The sequence below is a fragment of the Pezoporus occidentalis genome, unplaced genomic scaffold, assembly GCF_034315485.1.
Source record: "Pezoporus occidentalis ecotype Australia unplaced genomic scaffold, CSIRO_AGI_Poc_V1 ctg8, whole genome shotgun sequence".
Classification (NCBI taxonomy): Eukaryota; Metazoa; Chordata; class Aves; order Psittaciformes; family Psittacidae; genus Pezoporus; species Pezoporus occidentalis.
The window spans coordinates 11831172-11853778 of record NW_026916158.1 but is presented as its reverse complement, the minus strand read 5'-3'; the positions used below and the strand labels follow the sequence as shown (position 1 = coordinate 11853778).

At 43.8% G+C, this 22607-nt stretch overlaps 1 protein-coding gene and 1 long non-coding RNA gene across 8 annotated transcripts in view; one reads left to right on the top strand and one right to left on the bottom strand.

Moving 5' to 3' along the window:
* Positions 1-22607, bottom strand: part of LOC134155587 (calcium-activated potassium channel subunit beta-2) — a 148091-nt gene that overhangs the window by 5135 nt on the left and 120349 nt on the right. For 3 of the 7 annotated variants that reach the window (XM_062602921.1, XM_062602922.1, XM_062602919.1), the window contains exons 2-4: positions 10208-10318; positions 4930-5100; positions 2301-2496 (exon numbers count right to left, since the gene is read on the bottom strand). In XM_062602921.1, the coding sequence (XP_062458905.1) occupies positions 2301-2496; positions 4930-5100; positions 10208-10318 (478 nt within the window). The remainder of the gene's footprint in view (positions 1-2300; positions 2497-4929; positions 5101-10207; positions 10319-22607) is intronic. The other 4 variants (XM_062602924.1, XM_062602920.1, XM_062602925.1 and 1 more) reach the window with 3 other exon arrangements.
* On the top strand, positions 4967-16509 carry LOC134155589 (uncharacterized). The gene is made up of 3 exons (XR_009961629.1): positions 4967-5105; positions 5988-6149; positions 15308-16509. It is a non-coding gene; the product is annotated as an uncharacterized LOC134155589 (long non-coding RNA).

The following is a 22607-nucleotide window of genomic DNA, read 5'->3' as shown; positions in this document are numbered from 1 at the left end:
GTTTAATCATTATTTAATGTCAAAATGCATTTTGCTCCATCCATGCTACGTGGTGGGGACAGGCGAATGATGGGCTCCAGATGCCACTCTGTGTGTGTGGTGGTGCTCAGTGAGGTAGAGGTTGGTGGGGGGATGCTGACCTTCTGAAGGTCACTGGTGTTGGCCTTGGAGGGTAAGCACTGTGTTCTGCAGTGTCCCCAGTAATGTCATGGCTCAATGAGACAGGGACAGCTACTGTTTTGTTTATTTGGCAAGAACAAAGATAGGAAACATGGGCCTGAGCAGGTGGATGGGAAGAGAGAGCAAGCATCCAGCTGGAGTGCTCAAGGCTGCTCTTCCTGCTGCATGGAGCCGCTCTCCAGCTGGGGGAGAGGGAGCACCCCTCCAGGAACTGAGATAGGTTGGTGCTGGTCTGAGCTTGGAGTCTCTGCTGATCCCAGCTAGGTACAAGAAGCAAGGTATTTTATAGGCACTGCAAACTTCCATTCAAAGCTGCATTTGGATTCAGGTCACGTAGCCAGCATCATGTCAGGAAAACCTAGGAATCCTCCTGAGAGCAGAGTTTAACTTGTAAAACAACCTTGGGCTGGAGAAGCATTAACTATGCCTACATTAAATTAAGAGGAGGCGGCATGTGGGAGAATTTCAAAGTCCATTTCAGCAAGCAAAAGTCATCAATAAAAGAATGTGGAGATTTATTTGAATCCAGTGGAGCACAGAGACTGGTTTGATCTGTTTTAATCAAATTGTGGCATGAGTGTTGCTGGATTTTGCTTCTGCCCCAGCAGAAGCCACAGGCTTAACAAAAATGGCAAGTGCCTCCTTTCTGCACTGATGTTGAGCTGGAGGAGAAGAGGGGGGCACTGTTCTCCGTTTCACACTTCAGATCCATAGAGCTTTTCCTCTCAGCCACAGGAACTAATTATCTACCAGAATAACTGGCCCAGTGCAACCATGACATGCTTTGACTGATTTTAATAACACTTCATCTTAATATGCAGAAGTAATTTGGTCTACTGAAATGCTGCCATAAATAGAAACACAATAGGTTACATTGTCAGTAGCTTGAACTGAGGCTCTGCTGTTACAGGCTGTGCTTTGCCAAGCACCCACATTTGGACATTCAATGACCTTGGATAACTAAGTAGTTAATGCAAATCTAGCACTTATAAGTCAAATGACTTAGCTGCGTCCTGGCTCACTGCAGTTTGCAGTCTTAGGTACCCAGGTGCTGTTATACATATGAAGATAAGAAGTTGAGGAGAGGGATATTTCTTAGTCCGATCCTGCCGTGCTGCATGGAGGGAGCAAACACCCTCCCTAGCCACCTCCACTCCCTAACAAAGAAGTGGTTGCTTGCCTGGTTTGATACACAACACTGCATCAGCTGCACAGCTGTGGCTGTAGGCTGGCAGGGAGATGCATTCTGTGCATCCACTGTGTTCATTATAGCCTCTAGACAGGAGCTGTCTCCATCCCACCTGGATGGAGTTCTAATGGATTTTGTATTTCCTGAAGGAGACAGAGGAATTCTTCTTCAGATTTGTTAAAAATACTTTTTGTTTGTTTAATATCTGGAATCAGGGAAGTTGTATGAGAAATGTGAGCTGACTCCCTAGCTTATACATGCCCCAAAGCCGGGCCTTTTCTTTTTATGCTGCTGCTTTTATCTTGACAGTCCCTGCTCAGCACGTTTTCAGCATCTTTGCACCATCTACAGGGCTAAATGGTCTGCCTTGACCCCAGTGGCACAGCTGACCTCAGAGGAGATGCTCAGGATGCAGAATTTGTCACCAGATATTGAGACAGAGACACATCTGCTGCTAGACATGGGACTCTCATCTCTCCCTATTGCCTTGCCTGGCCCAGTAGTAATAAGGCCATTTCTATTCTCACCCCTGTGGATGTTCTGTGCACATTACTAGGCGTGTTCACTATCATGCATTCATACCCTAGTGGTAAGTGACTTGTCCACAGCTCCACAGGAATATCAATGTCATGTATTCAGCGTTAGCTTGCACCTGTAAAACACTTGCAAAGGATGAGGAAGACTCCAGCTGTCAGGGGATATTGCCCCTTGAGGGAAGAGCTCATCCTCCCACTTAGGATGGAGGTGGAAATCTGCCCCCTCCAGAGATGTGAGCTCAGTCTGTGTACTGATTTCTGCTTTCTCTGCTCTGTATTTACCAGTGAAGCAGGAGCTGGAAGGCTGATATTGCTTTAAAGCGAGGAATGCGTAAAACAAGGTGAGAAACCCTCTGGAAACCCATTTAGGAAGAAATTTTATTCTGTGCTCCTACCTCAGAATTAATTTTCATTGTTTCCTCGGTGTGGTAGAGCAGAAGCTTCTGGCCAGAAGAGGTGAGATTGACGTACACCTGGAGGCACGGGTACTGGGAAATTTTCCAGCAGTCTGGACCACAGCTAAATGAGCAGTTGAAGGTTTCTGTGATGGATGCATTGAGAAGTGAGCACTGAGCCTCTTCTGTCCAGACACTAAGTAGGAAAAAAGACACGTTAGAGCATGGCAAGAATGGGCAATAAGCACAAAATGCAGGTCAGGCTTTCCATCAGGGATATACCAAGGGGCATCTTGTAGGAGACAGTACGTGTTGCAGAGCTTTGAGTGAAGGCTGGACTTTCTCACATCACACATCACAGACTGTATTATTCTGTACCTGAAGTTTGTGCTTTGGGAACAAAAATACATGACTCACTTGTGTCTATGTATAAATGAAAAGGGCACTGGAACTTTTAGTCTGGAGAAGGTATATTTGAAACCAAATGGAACCGGCAGAGATATCAGAGAAGAAAACTGAGCAGCCTGCCATGGCAAAGAGTAAAATGCATGCAGTGTTGCATGACATGACACCCTGGACCAAGACATACTGGTTAAACAATAAACCCCATTCAGTTTAAAGTGAAGGTTGGCATGATGACTTTGAATTACCAGGGTACACATACTGATATGCATGAAGACACAGTAACACATAAGTGGTTCTGCATGCAGCTCTCCCTGTGGAAAGACTTTTTCTAGTGGCACCTTGCTTGTTTTTCCGTAAGTTAAGTCAGCTGTTGAAATTGGTCTATCTCAAATTTACCAGAGGCTAAAACTGAATGATAGAGCCTCAGTATGCACTGGCAATGTTCACCTGGGTTTCTTGCATGCATTTAAATATCTATGGCTGAATTTTCCTTGGGGATGAGAGCCATGGGAAGGGCATACTGAGGGTTCTGTGAAAAAAACCTTTCATGGGCTGGGAGAAGGTTTCAGTCCCACTCAGCACCTCAGCTTACACCCAGCATGGCTGTCCTGCTCCTCACCATGAATGGGCTGAGGGTCTGCTTGTCCCTTGACAAACCTACAAAAGGCTTTACATGATATGCAATATCAAAGATTTATGACAAATTATCCTGATATGTTACTTTGGCAGTTATTCTCCTTGTATTTTCAGTTTTGCATTTAAATTATGCTACAATTTGTGGGGGGAAATCAAATGAAAAGGTTATTTGCTTATTTTTTCCCTGCAAGTCAGTATTTTGTTGAAGCGGTATTGCTGTCTGTAAAGGAGAATAATCCCTAAGGAGATCTGACTGTGTGAAGAGAAGGGATAGCAAAGACTCCTAGGTTGTCTTCTTCTCACTTTTACATTTCTGACTGCTGTTTCATTCATGCATGGGGGTAATAAAATAACATCTACCTGCAACAGACTTGTGAAGGTGGAATATTTGATACTTCATAGGTGCTTTTGGCAATTTTTCATAGAGTTTGCAATATAAGTCATATCTTTCCACATGAGCAGTTTTGACCTTAGCAGCCTCTGCAATTGACCCTGAAATTGCTGAAAGGTAGGGGAGAGCAAGTTGGAAAAGCAAATGCTCTTGGATACTTAACAGGACTTGATCTCTGTTTTCAACTTAACTTTACTTGGATTTAAAAAGTAATAAATACCTTTATCATACAAATAAGATACTGCAGGTCAGTACTCTTCACCCTCAGGCATGGCTACATTTTCCTTATCATTGCAAGGTCAAGAAGAAATATTTCCCTGCAGTTGCACTTATATAATTGAGGACGTTCATACCCGTTAACTGGCATGCACTTATTGTACATACCTAAAGAAAAAGCCAGTGGTTTGTAAGCCAAAACATGCCAAGTATTGGCTACTGCCTCAGGGTGGTTTGGGCATGACAGACTGATGTTTTGAACCCCAGTTACCCATCCAGTCATCAGGGTGGAAAAAACATTGCTAACAGTCTTGTTACCGTCTGGGCTGGAGTTTTAATAGGGCTGGTGCTTGTGAACTGATTTCAAATGCTAATGAATCACGGGTCAAATTTTCTGCTTCATGGCAGAGAAGGAAGGCAGAGATGGCCTCTGAAAAATTAAGTGCAGTGCAGTAATGATGAAAGATGATCTTTCACTTTCAGCAAATGCTATATTTCAGGAAGATTTCACTTGTTAAAATGAAAGTAATAGCCTACATGGAAAGCTACATGCATGCATACATACAGAGCAGCTTGATTTCTTTCCCAGATTAATTCTCCATTCTTCATTTGGAAATCTGTTTTTTCTTGAGGCCGCTAAATATTTCTGCTGTTTTCTCCTGAATCTGGGCTTTGCAGCAACAGCCCCTGAGAGGCTTACAGGGTTCAGCCGACTGCCTGATATGGATATTATACTAGTGTTGAACTGTGGCAGATATAAAGCCTATGGATCAAGGTTTTGTCAAACAGGGAACTAATTCTTCCCTCACGCTGGTATTACCCAACATGCTTTCTCTGTAAGTATACCTAATTTATACTGGGGTAAGGAAATGCAGAATCAGGCCTATGCTGACCAAAGGGAAAAAAAAAAACAACTTTAATAAAAAGAGTTGAAAGAATAAGGCACATGAAGCGGGATCAGGGTAACCATCATGAAATTACCTTTGCATGTAAGACCGCAGCAGGGTGATTCCCAGGAGAAAGTACATCATGACAGAGCACACCATCATGGCCAGCCCGAGGAGTATGGCCCGGTCTTCTCCAGCTTTTAGGGCTGTAACTGTTTTCCTTTTGTCCAGTAGATCGTGATCCCTGATTTTTTGGTAAATATTTCTGAGGTTGAAAATAATACATTCTTATGTGAAGTTCATATCTAATCAAATAAGCTTTTACAGGGTGGGTAGTTCCACCTCCATACCCATCTTGTGAGAGAGAAAGGCTTAAGGGTCCTCAGGTGTCCTTTTTCATTGGATTCATTCTGACCTGGTGGAAACTTATTCATCTCCAAAATATATTACAGCCATTTCTGAAAAGGTAAAAACCTCTTATAGCAAATATAAAGATTAGACACTTGTGCCAGCTCAGTAAATCCTTCTTTGGTACAGCTTCGTTGGCTCAGTTGAATTATGATAGCTGAATTTGACCTGTCAATGCCATCTGAGGCTGCTAGAAGATGTTTAGGTATATGAGGTGTCTTTTCTTCAGTTCAGGTCTTATGTTTCCATACGTAGAAATCAGCCTGAAGAAAAGCATCACTAAAATTATCTGAAAGGACCACATTCTATTTTCATTCCCTACAGGCTAATGGCTTAGGTGATTTTCTGCCCTGAGTGTGACTCAAAGCTCATGAAACTCTATGGGGATTTTGCAATTGATTTCTGTGGGGTTTTTTGATTGAGAGCTTATTTACTTTATTTGTAAAATAGCTTTTTGGAAGCCCAGTTACTCATTACAGGGAAAACCCTCGCAGAAAATTATTCACCAGAGCTATTTGTTCTGGGATTTTATTTAAAAAAAAAAAAAAAAGAAAGAAGATACAACAAACCATTCCCCCTTCAGCAGAAAGTCCTTTGCATTTTCTAACCATAAGTCCTTCTTTCATCTCTGAGCCTTTGATGATTCAATGAGTCATGAGGACACAATAGTGAAGAAGGAAATATTTGAGTACATTTCAAACACACTCAAACTTTGTGAGTTTAAAATGTACTTACAGACCTGAGGCTGGTCAAAATCTCCTGTGTTTTCTGCTACAGTTCTTTTGAATCATCCAGGCAGCACCCGAAGCATGTGAACCGCACACCTCTGAGCCCTGGCACCACCATAACATGGGCATAGTAGTACACGTGGAGGAAGTTCCTCTTCTACTGTCTGCAAAATGGCAGGTGAGCAACATCAACATCACTTTGGGCTCTAGCAAACCCACCACTCATTTTTGCTGAAACCACCAAGTTTTACTTAGCCTTGGAAATAAGCCTGATGTCAGACCAAACATATAGCTTACATTCACTAATAGGGACAAAGAAATGGAGTTAAGACAGATGTAAAACCATACATGAACAGAGTAGAAACAAGAAAATAGGCTTAATCATAAAATCCCTGAAACTGAAATTTGGTATGTATTTAGGTGATGAGTCATATTCAGGAAAAGCACATATGGTGTGGGGTTTTGTAGCAAAAATCTTGCTTAGATGATACTGTTGTCAGTAGTTTCCTATAACTAAGACCCCTGAAGGTTTCTTCATCCAACTGTAATTCACATCTTTAGATGCCCATGCTTTCTTTTCAAAACCACCCTTTAAATCTTGTCAGTGTTTTCCTAGTTGGAAATGAAATGGTAATTCAGCATGTCAAAATTTTCTCTGGTGTTGGTGAGAAAAGATATATTGTGAACTGGCAGATGCAATTGTCTTCAAAGAAGTAATGTAGAGTAATAGTCTGATGCTACTTTTCTATTATTATTTATCAAACTGTATTTAACTCCAAGAGCTGCCCTTAGGATTTGCATTGCTCCCAAATGGAAGCAGGCAGGAAGGCAGAGATTGTCGTGCAGTTCCAGCACATTAACTGATCACACAGCATAACTTATGTCAGCATGTAGACATAAAGCAGACGCAGCACAATCGCTCACTAATGTCATCAGAACAGCTAGGACATAAAAGGGATACAAATGGACAATTTAAAAACAAATATCTAATTGAGAATGGTTACAAATATTTCCCATGTGGCCTTGAGCCAAGAAACATGCAGTGAGAGGTAAAAAAAGGATGGGCTGAAGGGTGTGGTGTAGAAATTATCTAACTGGCAGGCTCCTGGCAAAAGGGATGGTATGTGGTTACCACCAGCCAGGTGGATGTCCCACGCTCGCCTGCCATATGGTACATAAAGCTAAACAAAGCTCTGCCTTAGAGGTCATTCAGTTGCTGTTCTGCAAATATTTGTTATTCAAAGCCCTGAACATCAAGAAAAGTGGTAGCTTGGTGCCCCTGAGGCCTTTCTCCTGAATCCCTGACAGGATTCAATGTGGCAACACATGCTGAGGCACATGGTGTTGTGGCACATGCCAGCATGCGATGCATCAGTCCTGACGCAGCCTGGGAGACACACTGAGTAACCATCCCTCCTCTTCCTCCCAGCTCATGCCTGCACTGGGGAGGTGTCAGTTTTCTCCTTATGATACTGGGACATCTGCTATTAGCAGACATCACATTTTTGCCCCTCAGAGCCCTGGTTTTGGGGGACATGATACATTGTGCAAAATATTTTGCCACTAACAGAGCAACTTTAGAATCTCCTTATCTGGAGTGGCAGTGGGGCCTGCACAGGTGTGTGTGTTGCTCCTTGGGGGACGTTCCATGTATGTGTGAACTTTTGACACAGCCCAGGGTCCTCTTTCTGCTTGGTGAGCTGGAAGAGTGCCATGCTTAGCTGGCTGATTTTGTATCCCAGGGCTGCACAGGCACAATTAGCTGACTGCTGCGGTATGCTTAAGTACAGATCACTGCATCCCAGACACTACTCATCTAGGTGACTTCACATAATACTTGCAATTACCTGTGATAACTTCCCAAATATGACACTGAGGCAGGCTGTTTGTTTTTAAAGAAGTCCCAGCTCTCAGAACATGGGGTCTTTCCATCCTGTGCAAAGACATTTAATAGAGATCAAGCCTCCAAGGACAAAAGGTCTTTGCTCCCTTGATCGTTTCCAAACTGAAATTCTCCCCTGTTAAATCTCCATGTTGCTTTTGCCAGACTGCTCAGAGGATATGGGCTGGCTGCTCTACCCAGGATCGGCTTCCAGAAAGGAAACATGGACATGACTGTGCCTGCTAGGCGCACAGCAGAGGTTTCCCTCTCCATACCTCTGCACAGCAGCAGCATGGGGATCCCTCTGCAATGTGATCTCCAGAGGAAGGCTTAGGGAGGACCTATGTGACGAAATTAGACAGCCCAGGTTATGGTAACCTCAATGTGAGACAGCCAAGGAGAGTTACTATGCCGACCTAAGCCTAGCAGCCTTAATAAATAAGTTCTGCATCTTCTGTAGAGTTGCCCATATTTACTGAAGCCAAGCCTTCATTTGCCATCATGAGGTACATGATCTTTTAGCACTCACTCACTGGAAGGATGAGGCAAACTTGCTCTGGCCTCTGCTGACACAAGAGAACTCTGTAGCTCAGGGGATGTGATTAATTTATAGGCATGTATTAGGAATGGTTCTGTATGCAAAGAGTTTGCAACTGGGCACAGCCACATAGAGCAGGAGAAGCTAAAGTAATCTTCTGACCCAGCACAACAATTCTTATTTTTCTCCAAAATGTGTAGATCTAGGAGCTCTGCAAAGATGTTCAGTTTCCAGGCACCTGAAATTACTTTTTTTTTCTTTAAATAAACACAAATTACGTTTGAATTCTTTCCCTTGCAAATGGACCATGGTGTGGCACTGAGGGAGATGCTGCCTCCTCTAGCACAGTAATGGGGCTTGTCCGATGGGGATACCTGCTTGCCTGAATTATTTAGAGTGACTTTGAACTGGCATTCACTTCTCTGATATCGCAGTTGTTATATAGATGTCACTCAAATTACCTCATGCTGAGATGTTTACTGATACCAGAAAATTCAATTAAAGAGGAAACTTGCAGAAGTACAGGAGGCAGTCAGACAACCAGCTCCAAATGGAAGTTCATGGAAACCTGCTGCCAAGCTGGTCTTTGTGGCTTCAAAATATGTTTGGGATTGGATTATCAAAGGAGCTGAGCACCTCTGCCACTTTTGCAGAAAAGTTCAGCAAATGGGACAATTCTCCAAAGAAATTTGGCATCCTGAGGGCAGCTCTGCTGCCTGAACTCATGACAGCATTTTTCCAAGGAGGTGTCAGCAGTAGCGTCTCATCAGAATATCTGAAGAGTGTGTTTTACTAATTGTCACTGTAGATACATAGAGATCTGTTTCTGTTTCACTGGAATTTGATATTTTGTGATTATGTTTGATAGTGACTGCAAGAGGAACTGAAGGAGAGAAAGCAAGGGAGGGAAGGGGGAAAGGAAAGAAAAGAAAGGGAAATGTGTCCAGTTGTGACAAGACAAGCTCTCCAGCAAATCTCACTACAAAGGAGAGAGACTTTGGAAGGATGAGTCTGAGCATTGCTGACAATTATTCTTTCCTCAATGATATTTCATTTCTTTCATTCCCAACTGAGTGCTGCCTTTATCTGCAGACTTAAAACCTCTCTTTCCCTTTCCTGTATTCCCTGCTCCCCTGGGAGATCCAGTAACTCATACAGTCCTCTGTCTCCTTCAGCCTATTCCCTCCAGCTACACCATGTAAGTGGGCTGGTGGCTACCAGCTCATTCTTAGGCTACTTCTCATTCCCCAGCTATCGTGTGATGTATTGCATACACGCTTATCCTCACACATGCACACATACATAGAGGAAGCATCTCTGACAGCTGGGTGCATCATCCAGATGTGTAAAAGTTATGTAGGGCAATGACCCAGCAGGTGGACACAGGGCAGTGTGTGTGTGTGGAGGAAGAGAAGGCAGTCGTGTGGGCTGGAAGCAGGACACTTGCAAAAGGCATAAAGGTTTCACAGGGGTTGGAGCTGGGGCTGCAAATCTGTGGGTAGTGATTAGGGTGCTTTTAAATGTGAAGTGTGTCTGTATTGACCTCAAAGATGGTCACAGTGTGCTGCTGAAGAAGGAAGACTTTGGCCATGGCTCTGGCATTGTCCCTCCACTCTGTTTTGGCTTGGCATGTTAACCCTGGTACTCATTGGCTGATCCTCTTGTCAGTGGAGCAGTAGCTGGGAGGGTGAGAGACAAAGAGAGGACACCCTTTGCATCCTTCCTCCTTCTCTAGAGGCACCACTGAAGTGAAGCTACAGGCCACATTCCTAAAGATTCAAACCCGTAAGAGACAATCAGCATAGATGCTGTTTACCTTTTCTCATCATGTCTGTAAGATGTAGAGCTCCGGCCACTGGTCCAAATAAACATTTTAGAGGATTGCCCAGTGTTGGCTTTGCTTGCTGCAGTGGGACGATGGAAGGACCTGGGGGAAGAGGGACAATTTTTGTCACTGCCCATCCAATGTGGCAGACCATATTACATCCAGTGTGCCAAATCCACTGTGGCTTGCTCAGTGAACCCTGAAGATGTACCTTTTCTTAACTCAAGGTGAGATGTAAAATAATGGGGATGACAGACCAGTGTGTGTGAACAAAGGACAAATCTCATTAGCCCCACTGGGAAAATGGGATGCTGGCTAATCAGGCTTAACTATGCTCCACACTGCAAAGGATTTCCACCATGGACCAGAAATATTTGGTAGTTTAAAAAAAGTAATAGCTGCATCCAGTGTTCTTATGGCAGTATTTTTGGGGGTCAATGTGGCTATTGTTTCAACACATACATGTTCATTGGAATTAATTGGTTGTACTGCAGTTCTCAATAAGGTGAGGTTCTCCAGGAAGGTGTCTGAATGAGGCACAAGTATGAGATGTAAATGCAGTATTCTTTGGGAATGTAACTGATGTGACAAAGATGTCTTTTCCCACAGAGAAATTGCTGTTCTGGGCCATTTGTCCAGACCAGTTAGATTTCTGCCCGGGGGTTTCTTTGTTTCACAGCAGCGTATGAGGGCTGCTACCTTCTCTCAGGCTCTTCTAGTGAGGCTACAGCTCCACTTGTAGCTCCTCCTAATCTGCTGCTGAGTTTAGTGAGGCTCAGCTAAAATCTCAGTCTCTGAGAACTGAACCCTTCCTGGCAGGGGCTGTATTTTGTATTACTTCATGGCACAGCACTTTGTGCTTTTACTGCATTCAGGGAAAAGAATAAGAAAAAAAAAAAAAAAAGGAAATATTCCAGATACCAAATACTTTAGTGCTGAAGTTTTTCCTACACTGGGTGCCATTCTTCATCTCACTGAAAACTAAACTTGACTGCTGATGCTGTCATCAGAGAAGGCACATCAATTCCCCAGTGCTCCTTGTCTGAAAAGTCTGTAATGTCACTAATCTACATAATCGTGCAAAGGGCTAATTTAAATATTTGAAAGTGGTGATCCTGGGAGGATATTTAAATCCTGTAGAGGTGGCTGGGGGGGGGAAGACTGACATGGATGGGAGCTAAAATCCATCTGTACACAGACAGGCTGGTGGGTGCCAAGGGACTGGGCTTCCCATCTAGAGTCAGCCCAGAGCCCCACCTTCAAGCAGACCCAGGTAAAACACCCCAGCTGGGCATCTGGCTGGGCAAACTGGCCAAGCTGGTCACCCTGTCACCTCCTCCTTGCTGGGATCCTGTTGCCATGCTCAGAGATGCTGGCCCAGGACTGGGACTTGCAGGTTGGGACCTTGCTTGAGGTAATATTTCACAAAACTTTTGTGCTTTCATGCACAGCCAACTGGACAAGAAAGAGGTCCAAAAAAAAAAGAGACGAAGAGGCAGGGAAATCTCCCTCAGCCCTTTCCCTCACTCCGTAGTCATCACTGCAGCTCTGAGAGCCAAAAAAGACTCTTTCCTTACAACTGCTCTAGTTAAGTATTGGGAAATAAACAAGATGAAGCTCTTCCTTCCTGAAATAACTATAGTTTAGAAGGTGAAATAGCATCTGTCAGGGTCTAATCAGTATAGCCACTGAGAAGTGTCTTATAGTGATAATGGCCAGAAATTTGTGTTGCAGGATCTTGGGTCTAATCCTTACTCTGGTATGTGAGATTGCACTCACTACCTCAGACAGCACAACAGGACCAACAAGCCTTCACTGAACGAGCTGGTTTTTCTGCACCGAGCAATGCAGAAGGGCTCAGAACAACTGCCTGAGGGCCTAGAGGCCACATCTGATACTGGACTGAGACCTGTCCCAGGCTGAGTCCTTTAATGCTGGAAAATAATATTACATATTTGCCACTGCACCCTTTAGGACTTCACACATGAGCTGCATGACAGGAAAGCCTGGCTGGCTGTGCTGCCACAGCTTGCGTGGTCCCAGAGCCATCAGGAGAGGGTGATGAATGCTATCAGAGAGTCTGTTCTTAATTAAGCAAAACTTGGGCACACATTAGAGGTGATCAGAAGCTTCTGCTGCTGTTTAAGTCTACAGGGGCACCTGGACAGGACTGCCTGGGCAGGGAGGTGGATTTCCAAGCTCCAGAGCAAATTGCAGGAGCACTGCTGGGGCAGTAGGTGGGTGAGAAGGGTCTGTCCCATGAGGGGATGCTGGAGTAGAAAAAAGGGGTATTTCTCTTCCCACCAAAGTTAGAGTGATTTCAGACCAGTGCCAGTGCCCTGAAGCAGTCCATATGTGACAGCATTAATGCTGCCAGCTTTATTAGTGGGGCAATCCAAGCTGTCACTATTTAACACATAATCTCACGTTCAATTCGGTGTAAAATGGTAATACTGATGACATTAACGCTGCCACTCCCGAGGTCAGATATAAATTACTAAAATCAGTGGTTTCTTTAGGTGGGGGTTAACTGTGAGGTAAGAGACTTTTGTGGAAGAGTAACAATACAAATTCCCCAAGACCCTTCTTCGAAGGCCGTTGGAGGACTTGTAACCTAGAACAGTTGGAACCTACATGACTGGGTATTGCCCCACCAGGTCAGTTAGCAAACTTCCATACCTTTCTTCTCTCCCAACTTAATCCCAAAGGAGGGCTTTGAAGCCGTTTCCTTCCCTGTCCCCTCTCTCATTTCTGAGAAAACAAGTAGAGCTACTTTTCTTTGTTTTGCCTGTTGCCTCTCTGAGTCAGCTGCTGGCAACTAATTTTCATCACCCAACAAGTAATCAGCCTATGAAACAAACTTATGCAGGATGTCAGCCTAGCATTTAGAGTGAAAGTGGATTGTGCCATTGCTAGAGCACCTAAAGTCATGACAATACCTGTTAAATCAGTTTAGAAGAAGTGCTTCAAGCTGCTTTTTGACTCTCAGGAGTCTGTGGGTGTTATTCCCATAGGGCAGGTTACCAGGAAACTGCTGTACTTGATGTGACTTTTGCTAACGTCAGCATGCTGTGTTGATCTCCGGGCTTCCTGCTTAACTTTGCCTGAACAATCCTGTCTCCTTCATTATTTACCCAGTGTGGCATCAACACCATTGTCTCTTGGTGTGATTTCCACAGAGACAGGCGAGGAGACCTGCCTTTGGTTTTTACAAAACATGCCTTATTCTTTGCATTTGCATCTACCCCGAATAAATGCACAATGTTTAAGAGAGAAATGCTAAGTAAAAAGTGATGACACTCTCCTATGTATGCCTATACCTAGGGCACTTCATTGTTCCATACTGGCTGAGAAGCAGCTTTAAGGGCCCACAATGTTAATACAGTGGGTCTACCCAGGTCTGACACACTCCTCCTATCTTCCCCCATTCTCATCCTCCTCTTGAACATTATGTTCTGGTGAATTTTAAGTAACTCACTGGAAAACCTGACAAGGCTTCCACTTTTCCAACCATTGCAAAATGAAGACTTGAGATAGCTCCTGTAAAATTAGAACTACCTTGCCCTGTCCAAAAGAATGTCAACACGTCCACCCAACAACTGCCTGAGAGAAGAATGCAGTGTGAAGAAAACGTGATGGGGTGACATTTGCTTAGAGTTTGAGGCTGAATCTTAAAATCCCTTAGTTGGTACCCTGAGAGGTATATTATGTGCTTTGTTGTCCCTACTTTCACTCTGGGCTGGCTGCTTTCCTTCCTCAGGCGTATGTCATGACTGGTATTAAATGTCCCTGACCTCTAGGTTACCACATCTGTGAACAGCCAAAGACATTGCAGACCATGTTTTTAGATGGATAGTTGGGTTTTATATGTGTATTTATTTGTAGTTGTCTCTATCTATGTTTATGTTAATCATAGGGGTTTTGAGACCTAGGAGAATCATTTATGGCACTAAACTAATGAGCTTTGCTCCCCTTATGGCATTTCTTTTCATGGGCAAAGTGGTCACTGTAGAAAGGGAAGCATTTGCATTAATTTTGCATTATAAAAGGCAACCTGAGTCATCAAAACAGGAGCTAAACAATTACCTAAAGATATGATCACGGACCTCTTAAGCTTTGTCTGAACACACACACATACACACATCCTACATTGTCCATGCTGTCAAGTGCTCTGGATGTCTGATCCCTGTATTCCTCAGCTAGAGGATTCATCTGAACCCTGTGGCAGTTCCCTGTGAGCCCTGAAGTTTTTCTGCTAGCCCACATGTTAACCTGTCCCTATACCACAATGCAATGGTCAGTGCCAAGTTCCTCTACAGACAGGACATCTACTATTGGGTGATAGGAGATATTTGGTCTTTCTCATGGCCAGCGAGATACTTTTTTTGGAAAAATTTCCACCTATGGGAAAAGGAAGAGGCTGAAACCAGGCATCAAATACAACTTGCAAGGGGACAGTGGTTAACTTTAAAGTGAATTTACTGAATATAAACAGTTATGTCCTGATAGTCTTACCCACACCTATGTCTCATGATAGTATGTTTTCCTATGACTTTGCTGAGCTGGAAAACAGGGAGAAATATTGTGTCATGAAGAATGGAAGAATAAATAAAATGGCCTGTTGAAGTATAGCCTGACTGCTGTGTAGTCTGGCTTTTGGATGCATGGAATATTTCTGCAGGCAGAGTGGTGGAGGTAACTGCTGTATTAAGATGCTCCTGTCTGATTCAGGAGATGATCCAGGGTAGTTTTCTAGTCCTGGTATTGAAAGAATGTAAGAGCTGGACCCGTTCCTGAAATGTCTGAAATGTCTGACTCAAAAGAATGGTCCATGACAACATGCAGGGGTGGATGGAAGCAGAGCTACACCAGGGAGAGTGTGAGGAGAAACCTGGGGTATCTGGATGAGACCCACTGTGACTGTGGCTGTGGTGTGACACAAAAACCCCAGTACACATATACCAAGGGAGGTCTCACAAGCTAGCACTGAAACAAGAAACCAGGTGAACATCTAGCTGGCAATTCCCCTGTTCTGGCACAATTCAGAGGGCAGTGGTTTTTGTGTAGTCAAAATACCTGTTTTCTCTGCAGGTCTCTGTCTGAGCACAGTACCTGCTTGCACCAATCCCAGTTGTGTGGCCGTAAGAGAAGAACAGGAAGCATAGACCAAGAAAAACAGCAAAAACATAACTCATAAAAGAAATGCATCTGCATCAGTAGAAGAAAGTCACCACTTAGGGATCATTTAATGCTCTGGCAGCAGCAACACTAAACTGTGAAGCAGCAACAGCAATATCAAATGGTGCATTTCTGCCTCGTGACCAGACTTTGCTGTACCGCAAGCTAATGGACATGTTGCAGGAGAGAGTGACATAAATAACTGTTTTCATTGGAGCATCTCAGGAGCTCTGGCTGTACTAACTGACTAATCCAACTAGCAGATGACCTTGAATTTGGGGTTCCTTATTATGGCAAGGGGAAAATGGACAGTGGGCAGCTGGTGTTAATGTACTGACAAGAGTTTAGGAAGACTGAGGCTAATGATGCTTCATTAATGAATTCACCTCTATTTCTAGCCTTTCTCCTAAATCTCCCCAGAGCTCAGGGCTGAGCTCTCCACCTAGTTTTCTAGTTGAATGACAGAGATATACAGGCAGTCTGGCTGGGATCCCATGGCACAGACATGTCTAGGACACTCCATGTCCAAAGGAGGAGGAGAACAGGGCTGCCAGGGACAGCTGAAGCCTTTATATGGGGATGCAGCTTAGCTGTGTGTGGAATACAGTAGCATTTGTGTTTGTTTTCAAAGGCAAGATTTCATTTAACTTGAAGTTATCCTTTACAATTGTTACTTCCCTCTCCCAGTATATACAGGAGTAAGAGAGAGATTCAGACAGGCTGAGATATCTATACCTCTTTGCCACGTGACAAATCACAGTATATTTACACTTCAAAAATAAATATTCCAAAGTAACCTCTAAATCTTCCAGGTTTCCATTTCCTCATGTTTTTTCTTGAGTGCTGTCTTTCTGCATTTTCAAAAAACTTTCAAGCCTTGCCTTTTAATGATGGTTTTCATCCCTAGGCTGCTTTCTTAAGCTCTTTCCCAAGACCTACCTTCCTAATGCTAGTCTAAGTAGCCCACACAGCACGGCTGTAGACTTTATAGTCTTTACTCTTCCTGATCTTTCTGACTTCAACTTCCTTCTCCACTTTTTCTTTCCTTTCTTTTTCTTTCCCCTCAGGGCCTCTTCCTATACATTGCTGTCCCCAAGATGACTTGTTTCACTTGCCTTGGCTGCACTGCGTTAGGCTGAATTATTCTGATTAGTTTACTGAAGAAATTCCTGTGTCCCGAGATCAGGTAAAAAGGAGTGAGCTACTATCTGTCATCACAAGCAAAAGAGTCCAAACTTTTCTTCTTCTGGCCACCTTGGAACACTGATGCTATGAACTCAGCTTCCTCATCTGGGATGTAGTACAAGTGATGTGCTAGTTCCATCACTGTACCTGACAGAAGATACTTTCAGGCTATCTCCAGGTAGCAGAGCATCTAATGAAGAGCCAGCCCTTATTACCGTCCTCATGTTTTGGTGGTGATGAGTTTACAATCCAAGCACGAGGCAATGCCTCTCTTGGCACATTGCAGTCACTGGGGATCAGCATTTGTGAGGAACAGCTGAGGATAATTGTCCCCTTTGCCTATCAGGACTCTGCAAACATTTTTAGCTTTCTGTGCTGCATTTGAATTTACGTAGCAAGTGACACACTGGACAAGCACTATATTCATCATCTCAGCTGCTCTCTGCATTCAGAGAAGGGCACAATCTGCCTGTGAAATGGTGTGGCTTTGGGAGAGGGCGCAGCAGTGGCAAGAGGTGGGTCATACCCCCAGTTGATCCAAGAGAGTTTTATGGGGAGATCTGCTCTGCCAAAGACCATGTGTTACACTGATGAGGAAGGATCCTGGGAAGGAGAATGAAGGCAGGCAAAGTGCTGCACTACCTCATTTCTTGCAATCCTTTACATTTTAGCAGAATCCTCTGTAACTGCAGAAGGATATATCACTTTGGGTGCTGCACCACACCAGAAGAGCTATATGGCCCTGGACCAGGCTGCCTGGCAGTGAAGATGCTTTGTGTTTTGCTGTCAAGCCATGACAAGCCTAGTGGGAAATGGAGAAAGGCTGATAGAAAGGAGTTGGAGGCTTACTGTTGCATTGCTCCTTCACTCCCAGGGCTGGGAGGTGTTTCCAGCTCTAGCTCCACACTGGAGGCAGCCTCTCATCATGAAAGGGAGAATGACCTCTTTCTCAGTTGAGATTTTGTGGGTATCTACTTGACCAGAACTTAGATGAGGCTCTTTTGGATACCAGAAAGACAATTTTTGAGACTAATCAGTTGCGCAGTTGAGCTGGACACTTCCAACTGTGCTGAACTGAAGCGGCTTCTGACTTGACTCATGTCCCTCCACCACTATTACCTCAGAACCTGGGATTTACATACCCAAACTGTGATGCAACAGGATGTTGGCACTACCAATTTACAGGCAGTGAACAGAGGCACAGAGGCTGCTGAGACTTATCCGAAGTCTGCGGTGGATGTAGTGAAGAAAATAGCCTAAAAGATAGTGGACAGCCACCTTCCACCCAGTGTGGAGGGAGGAGAGATTTCCTTATCAGAGAGCAAAGGCAGAGCCTTGCTTTGAGGAAGTGCCATGGGAACATCCGCTCTGGCTCCAGCTTTGTGCAGCTTTGCCTCAGCTTTACACCCTTCCAGAGAAGACCTGATCTGAGAAGTACAGCTTTTAAATATCCCTGAAGAGAGTGTTTCTTTTCAGGAAAGTAGTGCTAAAACCCTGATGGTGTGCTTCCAAGGGGGAGCTGAGGGAGAAGAAGGGTGAGACATTGCTGGGGACAGGGTGGGTACTAGCAGCCCTTAGGGAAACCATGAAGGAGAAACAGATCACACGAATGATGCAGCTCGGGAGAGAGGTGAGGGCAGAGAAAGATAAACAGACTCAAAGCAGCACCCATAGGAAAAGCACAAGCAGGCAGGGCAGATACAGCAGGAGTGTTTTTTCTGCCGCCTAATTCCTTGAGCAGGTCAATCATCTTTTATCTCCTTTGAGTCAGTCCCTGTGCCATTTAGAGCACCAGCCGGAACAAAGCAAAAGCAGAGGCGAGCTAAAACTACTACCCAGCGGGAAGTGAATGCACTGGCACTATTTATTTTTGAGTCTGCATTTGGATTAGCTGTAAAGAGCTGTGTGGATAAGCAAGCAGGCAATTACAGCTGGGACATGCTGCTTATGAATGGAAACAGCTCCAATCTGCTCAGGACATATTGAAATTCTAATTCAGTTAGATTCCTTTAGTTACAGTGTTCATCACAGACACTAAAAGAGATGGGATTAAAAAATAAATACAACTCTTATGTTGCCTTTGGTCTGCTTTCTCCGCTCCCCTTTTCTCCCTCCCCTCCCTAGCTTTAGCTGTTGTTTGGCTTTATTTTCTGTGGAAAAGACTGCAGTCTTCATCTTGTCTCTTTGTTAATTTTTACAAAGATCTAACAGACTGCAGCTGGCCAAATGCATGCACTGCTGATGGGTGGGCAGTCAGCGTGAGTGCTAGACTGCTGTTGAGGTTTCACATATCACATCTTACTAAGGACCATTATGCAGAGATATCCGTCAATACTGCAAAAGTACAGGTGAGACACAGAGGCACAGAGCAAGGAGGTGATTTGCTTTTTACTGGCTTCAGCCCTGATCCAGACTGGTGCTCAAGTCCACCAGCCCACACTGCTCTCCCAGTAAGTAGGTTGGCTTTGGGTATTGGTATAAAGCTACTTCGCCATTTCAGGCAACCACTTTTGCACTGGGTTTGTGCAGGTAAGTTAGTAAAAGATTGGATCCAAAACAGTGGCCAAGGAAGAAGACCAGGAGTTCTGCATCAGCCCTGCCAGTATGACCTGGAAATTCAAGCGATTTAACTATGTGTTGGTTGAGTTTCCCTGGCTGCCAGTCAGTGATGTAGTAAATATGCTGGTATATGCAAGGAACAGTTAGTTGAGATCTAAATTTCTGAGATTGCCAGGTTGGGGAAATTAGAGGAGTGTGAGCTTGGGTCTCCATCTACCTGGCTGTCATACTTCCCTCATGACTGGTTCTTTGGACCTGGTGGGGAACCTCTGAATGCAAAGGGATGTCTACAGACAGGTTGTGAATAGTTCTGACCTCTTCAGCTTGGAAACCTGCTTATAACAGACACTGGATAGAAATTACTTGTCTCCCTTGAAACTAAGAAAAGTTCTTGATGGGGAAAGGCAGATATAATACCTTCATACTACTGATACTGAGGTATGGAACTGTGAAGTAAGCACCTCTGTAGTAAAAGCAAACATCCAGCTTAGATTTCATGAGCCTCTTTCCTTTTTGTCTTATAGCAAAAGGGTACATTCTGCAGCATAAACACTCTGTGGTGGCTCCATATCCTTTCAGGACACAGACTTCATCACCAGGAGCCCTCTTTGTTAAATATGATGAACTGATGCGTCAAATTCACAAAACAGGATTTCATGCCCCCCCGGAGACTTCTTCTCCTGCATACATTTCATGTAATTTTCACACAACTGAAGATTTCAAGTGTCCTTATTTTTTAAATTTTATTTTTGTAGAGTCAGGCACCTGTTAGCTTTTGAGTCTAAGTTGCGCTCAATATGGCTGCATGTCCACGGACTGTTGAACTCATGAAGATGCTCTCTGGAGCTCCTTGTTTGCTTTGCCTACTGGTAGGGATTTCCAAGGCACAGAATATTAGGGACAGAAACATACTGCGTGACTAAACAGAAAAGTGCAAAATTCTAATTCCTACAGGGAAGGTGCATGTCCCAGAGGACAATTTTTAGCTTAAAGAGCTAAAGGAAGTGTTTCTAATGAATACATTCATAGTTAGGACACAGATCAGAACCAGCCTGATAGACAAGACTGGGAGAAAGTTAGAAATTAAGTGTGTTACATTAAGGCAGGGTATTAGAAAGACAGGGAACATAATATAAAAGAAAATATGGATATGCACACACACGAGAGAGTAGGAGTGGCTGCATACTGCAGAAAGGTAGTAATGAAATCTACAGAAGTGGTGGTATGAAGTGGATGGGAAAACTGGCAGAGTCAGTGAGTCAAATGACTACTGAGATGAGAATGATGAGCCAGGCTTAGTACAGTGCTGCACCAACCTATTAGGTCACAAATCAGTGTAAGTACTAAATCACGTGCATTGTGGTTGAATTCAGTTCATGATATACTGGATGGTACAGATAGAGATTTAACCTCCTTAAGAAAACAGTAACTTGAGAACTTGAGGCTCTCTGTATAGATGTGTTCTTGTAATATACTTTTTAGCTTAAAACCAACTTTTGAGGGTCAGGAAAAAAGTGAAAAGAACAGAAGCAGTCTCTCTAAGAGAGAGCAGTGTACATATTCCCTCTACACAGTTTTGAACCAACAAAGATAAAAAAATCTTGGCAGTCCTCTGAAGCCAGTGGAGCATTCTGAACAGTGAAGCGGCCATGCCTATGAAACAAAACCCCAATGTATTTTGGTCTCATAGTTGGTCTACAAATGAAAATGAGGGTAGGAGCAGACACAGATGCTTCCACTCCTCATACGGCAACAAACTATATTAATTACAGCAATAGTCCAGCTTCGAAAAATGTTAACTGCAGTGCTATTACTGTTGAAGAGTATTGAGTTTCCAAAGAAGTGAATGTCTTTTTCTCTCCCTAATCATGATTACTTGGCTTAGTACTTGGGCTAAGCTTTTATTTAACCAAGATAAATGGATATTTCCAAAACCAACGAGTTAATACTATGCACATTATTACTCTCTTCTCAGATTTCTTGCCTTATGTGTTTTTTTACTTGGCTGCTAAACACAAATAACAATAAGAATAGGAAGGAGGAGCTGTGCAGGATGCCATATGGATTAAAGATCAAAGAAATAAATAAGTCTGCTTTTGACCCATTACTTCATCCTATTCTGTGCTAACATTTCCCCTCAATCAATATCACATAACAACATTATTTTGTCCTATAATTTCCCTTTCCTGAAACATGAGCGCCCACACCACATTTTTGCAGACACCACCAGCCTACCTAATTTTTTTTTGCTTTCTGTTTGGAATCCCTATTTATCATTTAAGCTTATGTGCCAATACTGTAGTTTAACATTCAGAAGAGCAGATGGGGAATTAGAGACAAAACTTCTGTCAGTGATAATAGGACTTCCACACTTCTTTCCCCCAGGGTATAGAGAATGTTTTCCTTTTCAACAGTGCTGGGCAAAACTGCCTGAAGGAATTGGTGACAGCAAAACTGGCAAAACTGTGCACTGGCAGCACACTGAAATTGTCAGGGTGCAGGAATAGATTTTTAGTTACTGGGCCAGTTGTCAGTATTCAGAAATAGATTTTTGGTTGTGGGGCCCCTTTATGGAAGTTATTTTGTAGTAGCTCCTGGAAAATACCCTTCTTGGTACAGATGTTCAAGTGCAAAATACTTTAGCAAGAGCTGCTTTTCTAGCAAAGTCAGTGTGAGATCTGGCACTGAACAGCTTCTCCTATACAGTGGGTTCACCTGACCATGTTGGTGCCCAGCAGTCCAACTTTTGATGACCAGGGCAGATTGCAGATTCAGGAGAGTTCCTAACTCATGCCCCTAGATCCCACTATTTCCTTTCCTGCTTCCCACTCCTCTGTCCCACTGCTGAGGGGAATTGCAAGGCTGTGCATGGGTATCTTAGTGTGGCTGGCTTCCTACCCATCTCTCACAACTCCTTACACAGTGGTGGTGTTCAGGACATGCCATGTGTCTACATGTGTGGATGCATGATGTCCATATGTGTTGGACTCTTAATCAGGAAAAAAGCTCTCACTTTGTTTCAGCAGCTATGTGCACCATCCCCTTTCACACAGTTGAAGGTAGCTAGTTGGTATGTTGGGAACCGCCACTTGCAATATGAACAACTTCAGAAAGTGGGAAACAATTCATCTGCTGTAGGCACAAATTTCCTCACCGTTAAGTAGTGACATTCATCCAAACGTCTCATCTCTGTCTTGGGGACACTGCCAAGCTGGAGAGCCCCATGACAACTCACTGGGATTGATCATCCTTGTACTCTGCTGGCTTTGCTCTGGGCATCAGGGCTGTGCTGCTGATGCCAGCCAGCTGCCACCCAGCAGTTGCTGAATGACAGGAACTATCAGGATCAAGACAAAATCCATTGTCTTAACACGCTAAAGTCGCAAGGGAGATTAAAAACAGATTCTGGCTTCTAAAAAGTGCATTGAAGACACACTCTTGTCAAGAAAGCAAGACCCATGAGTGCCAG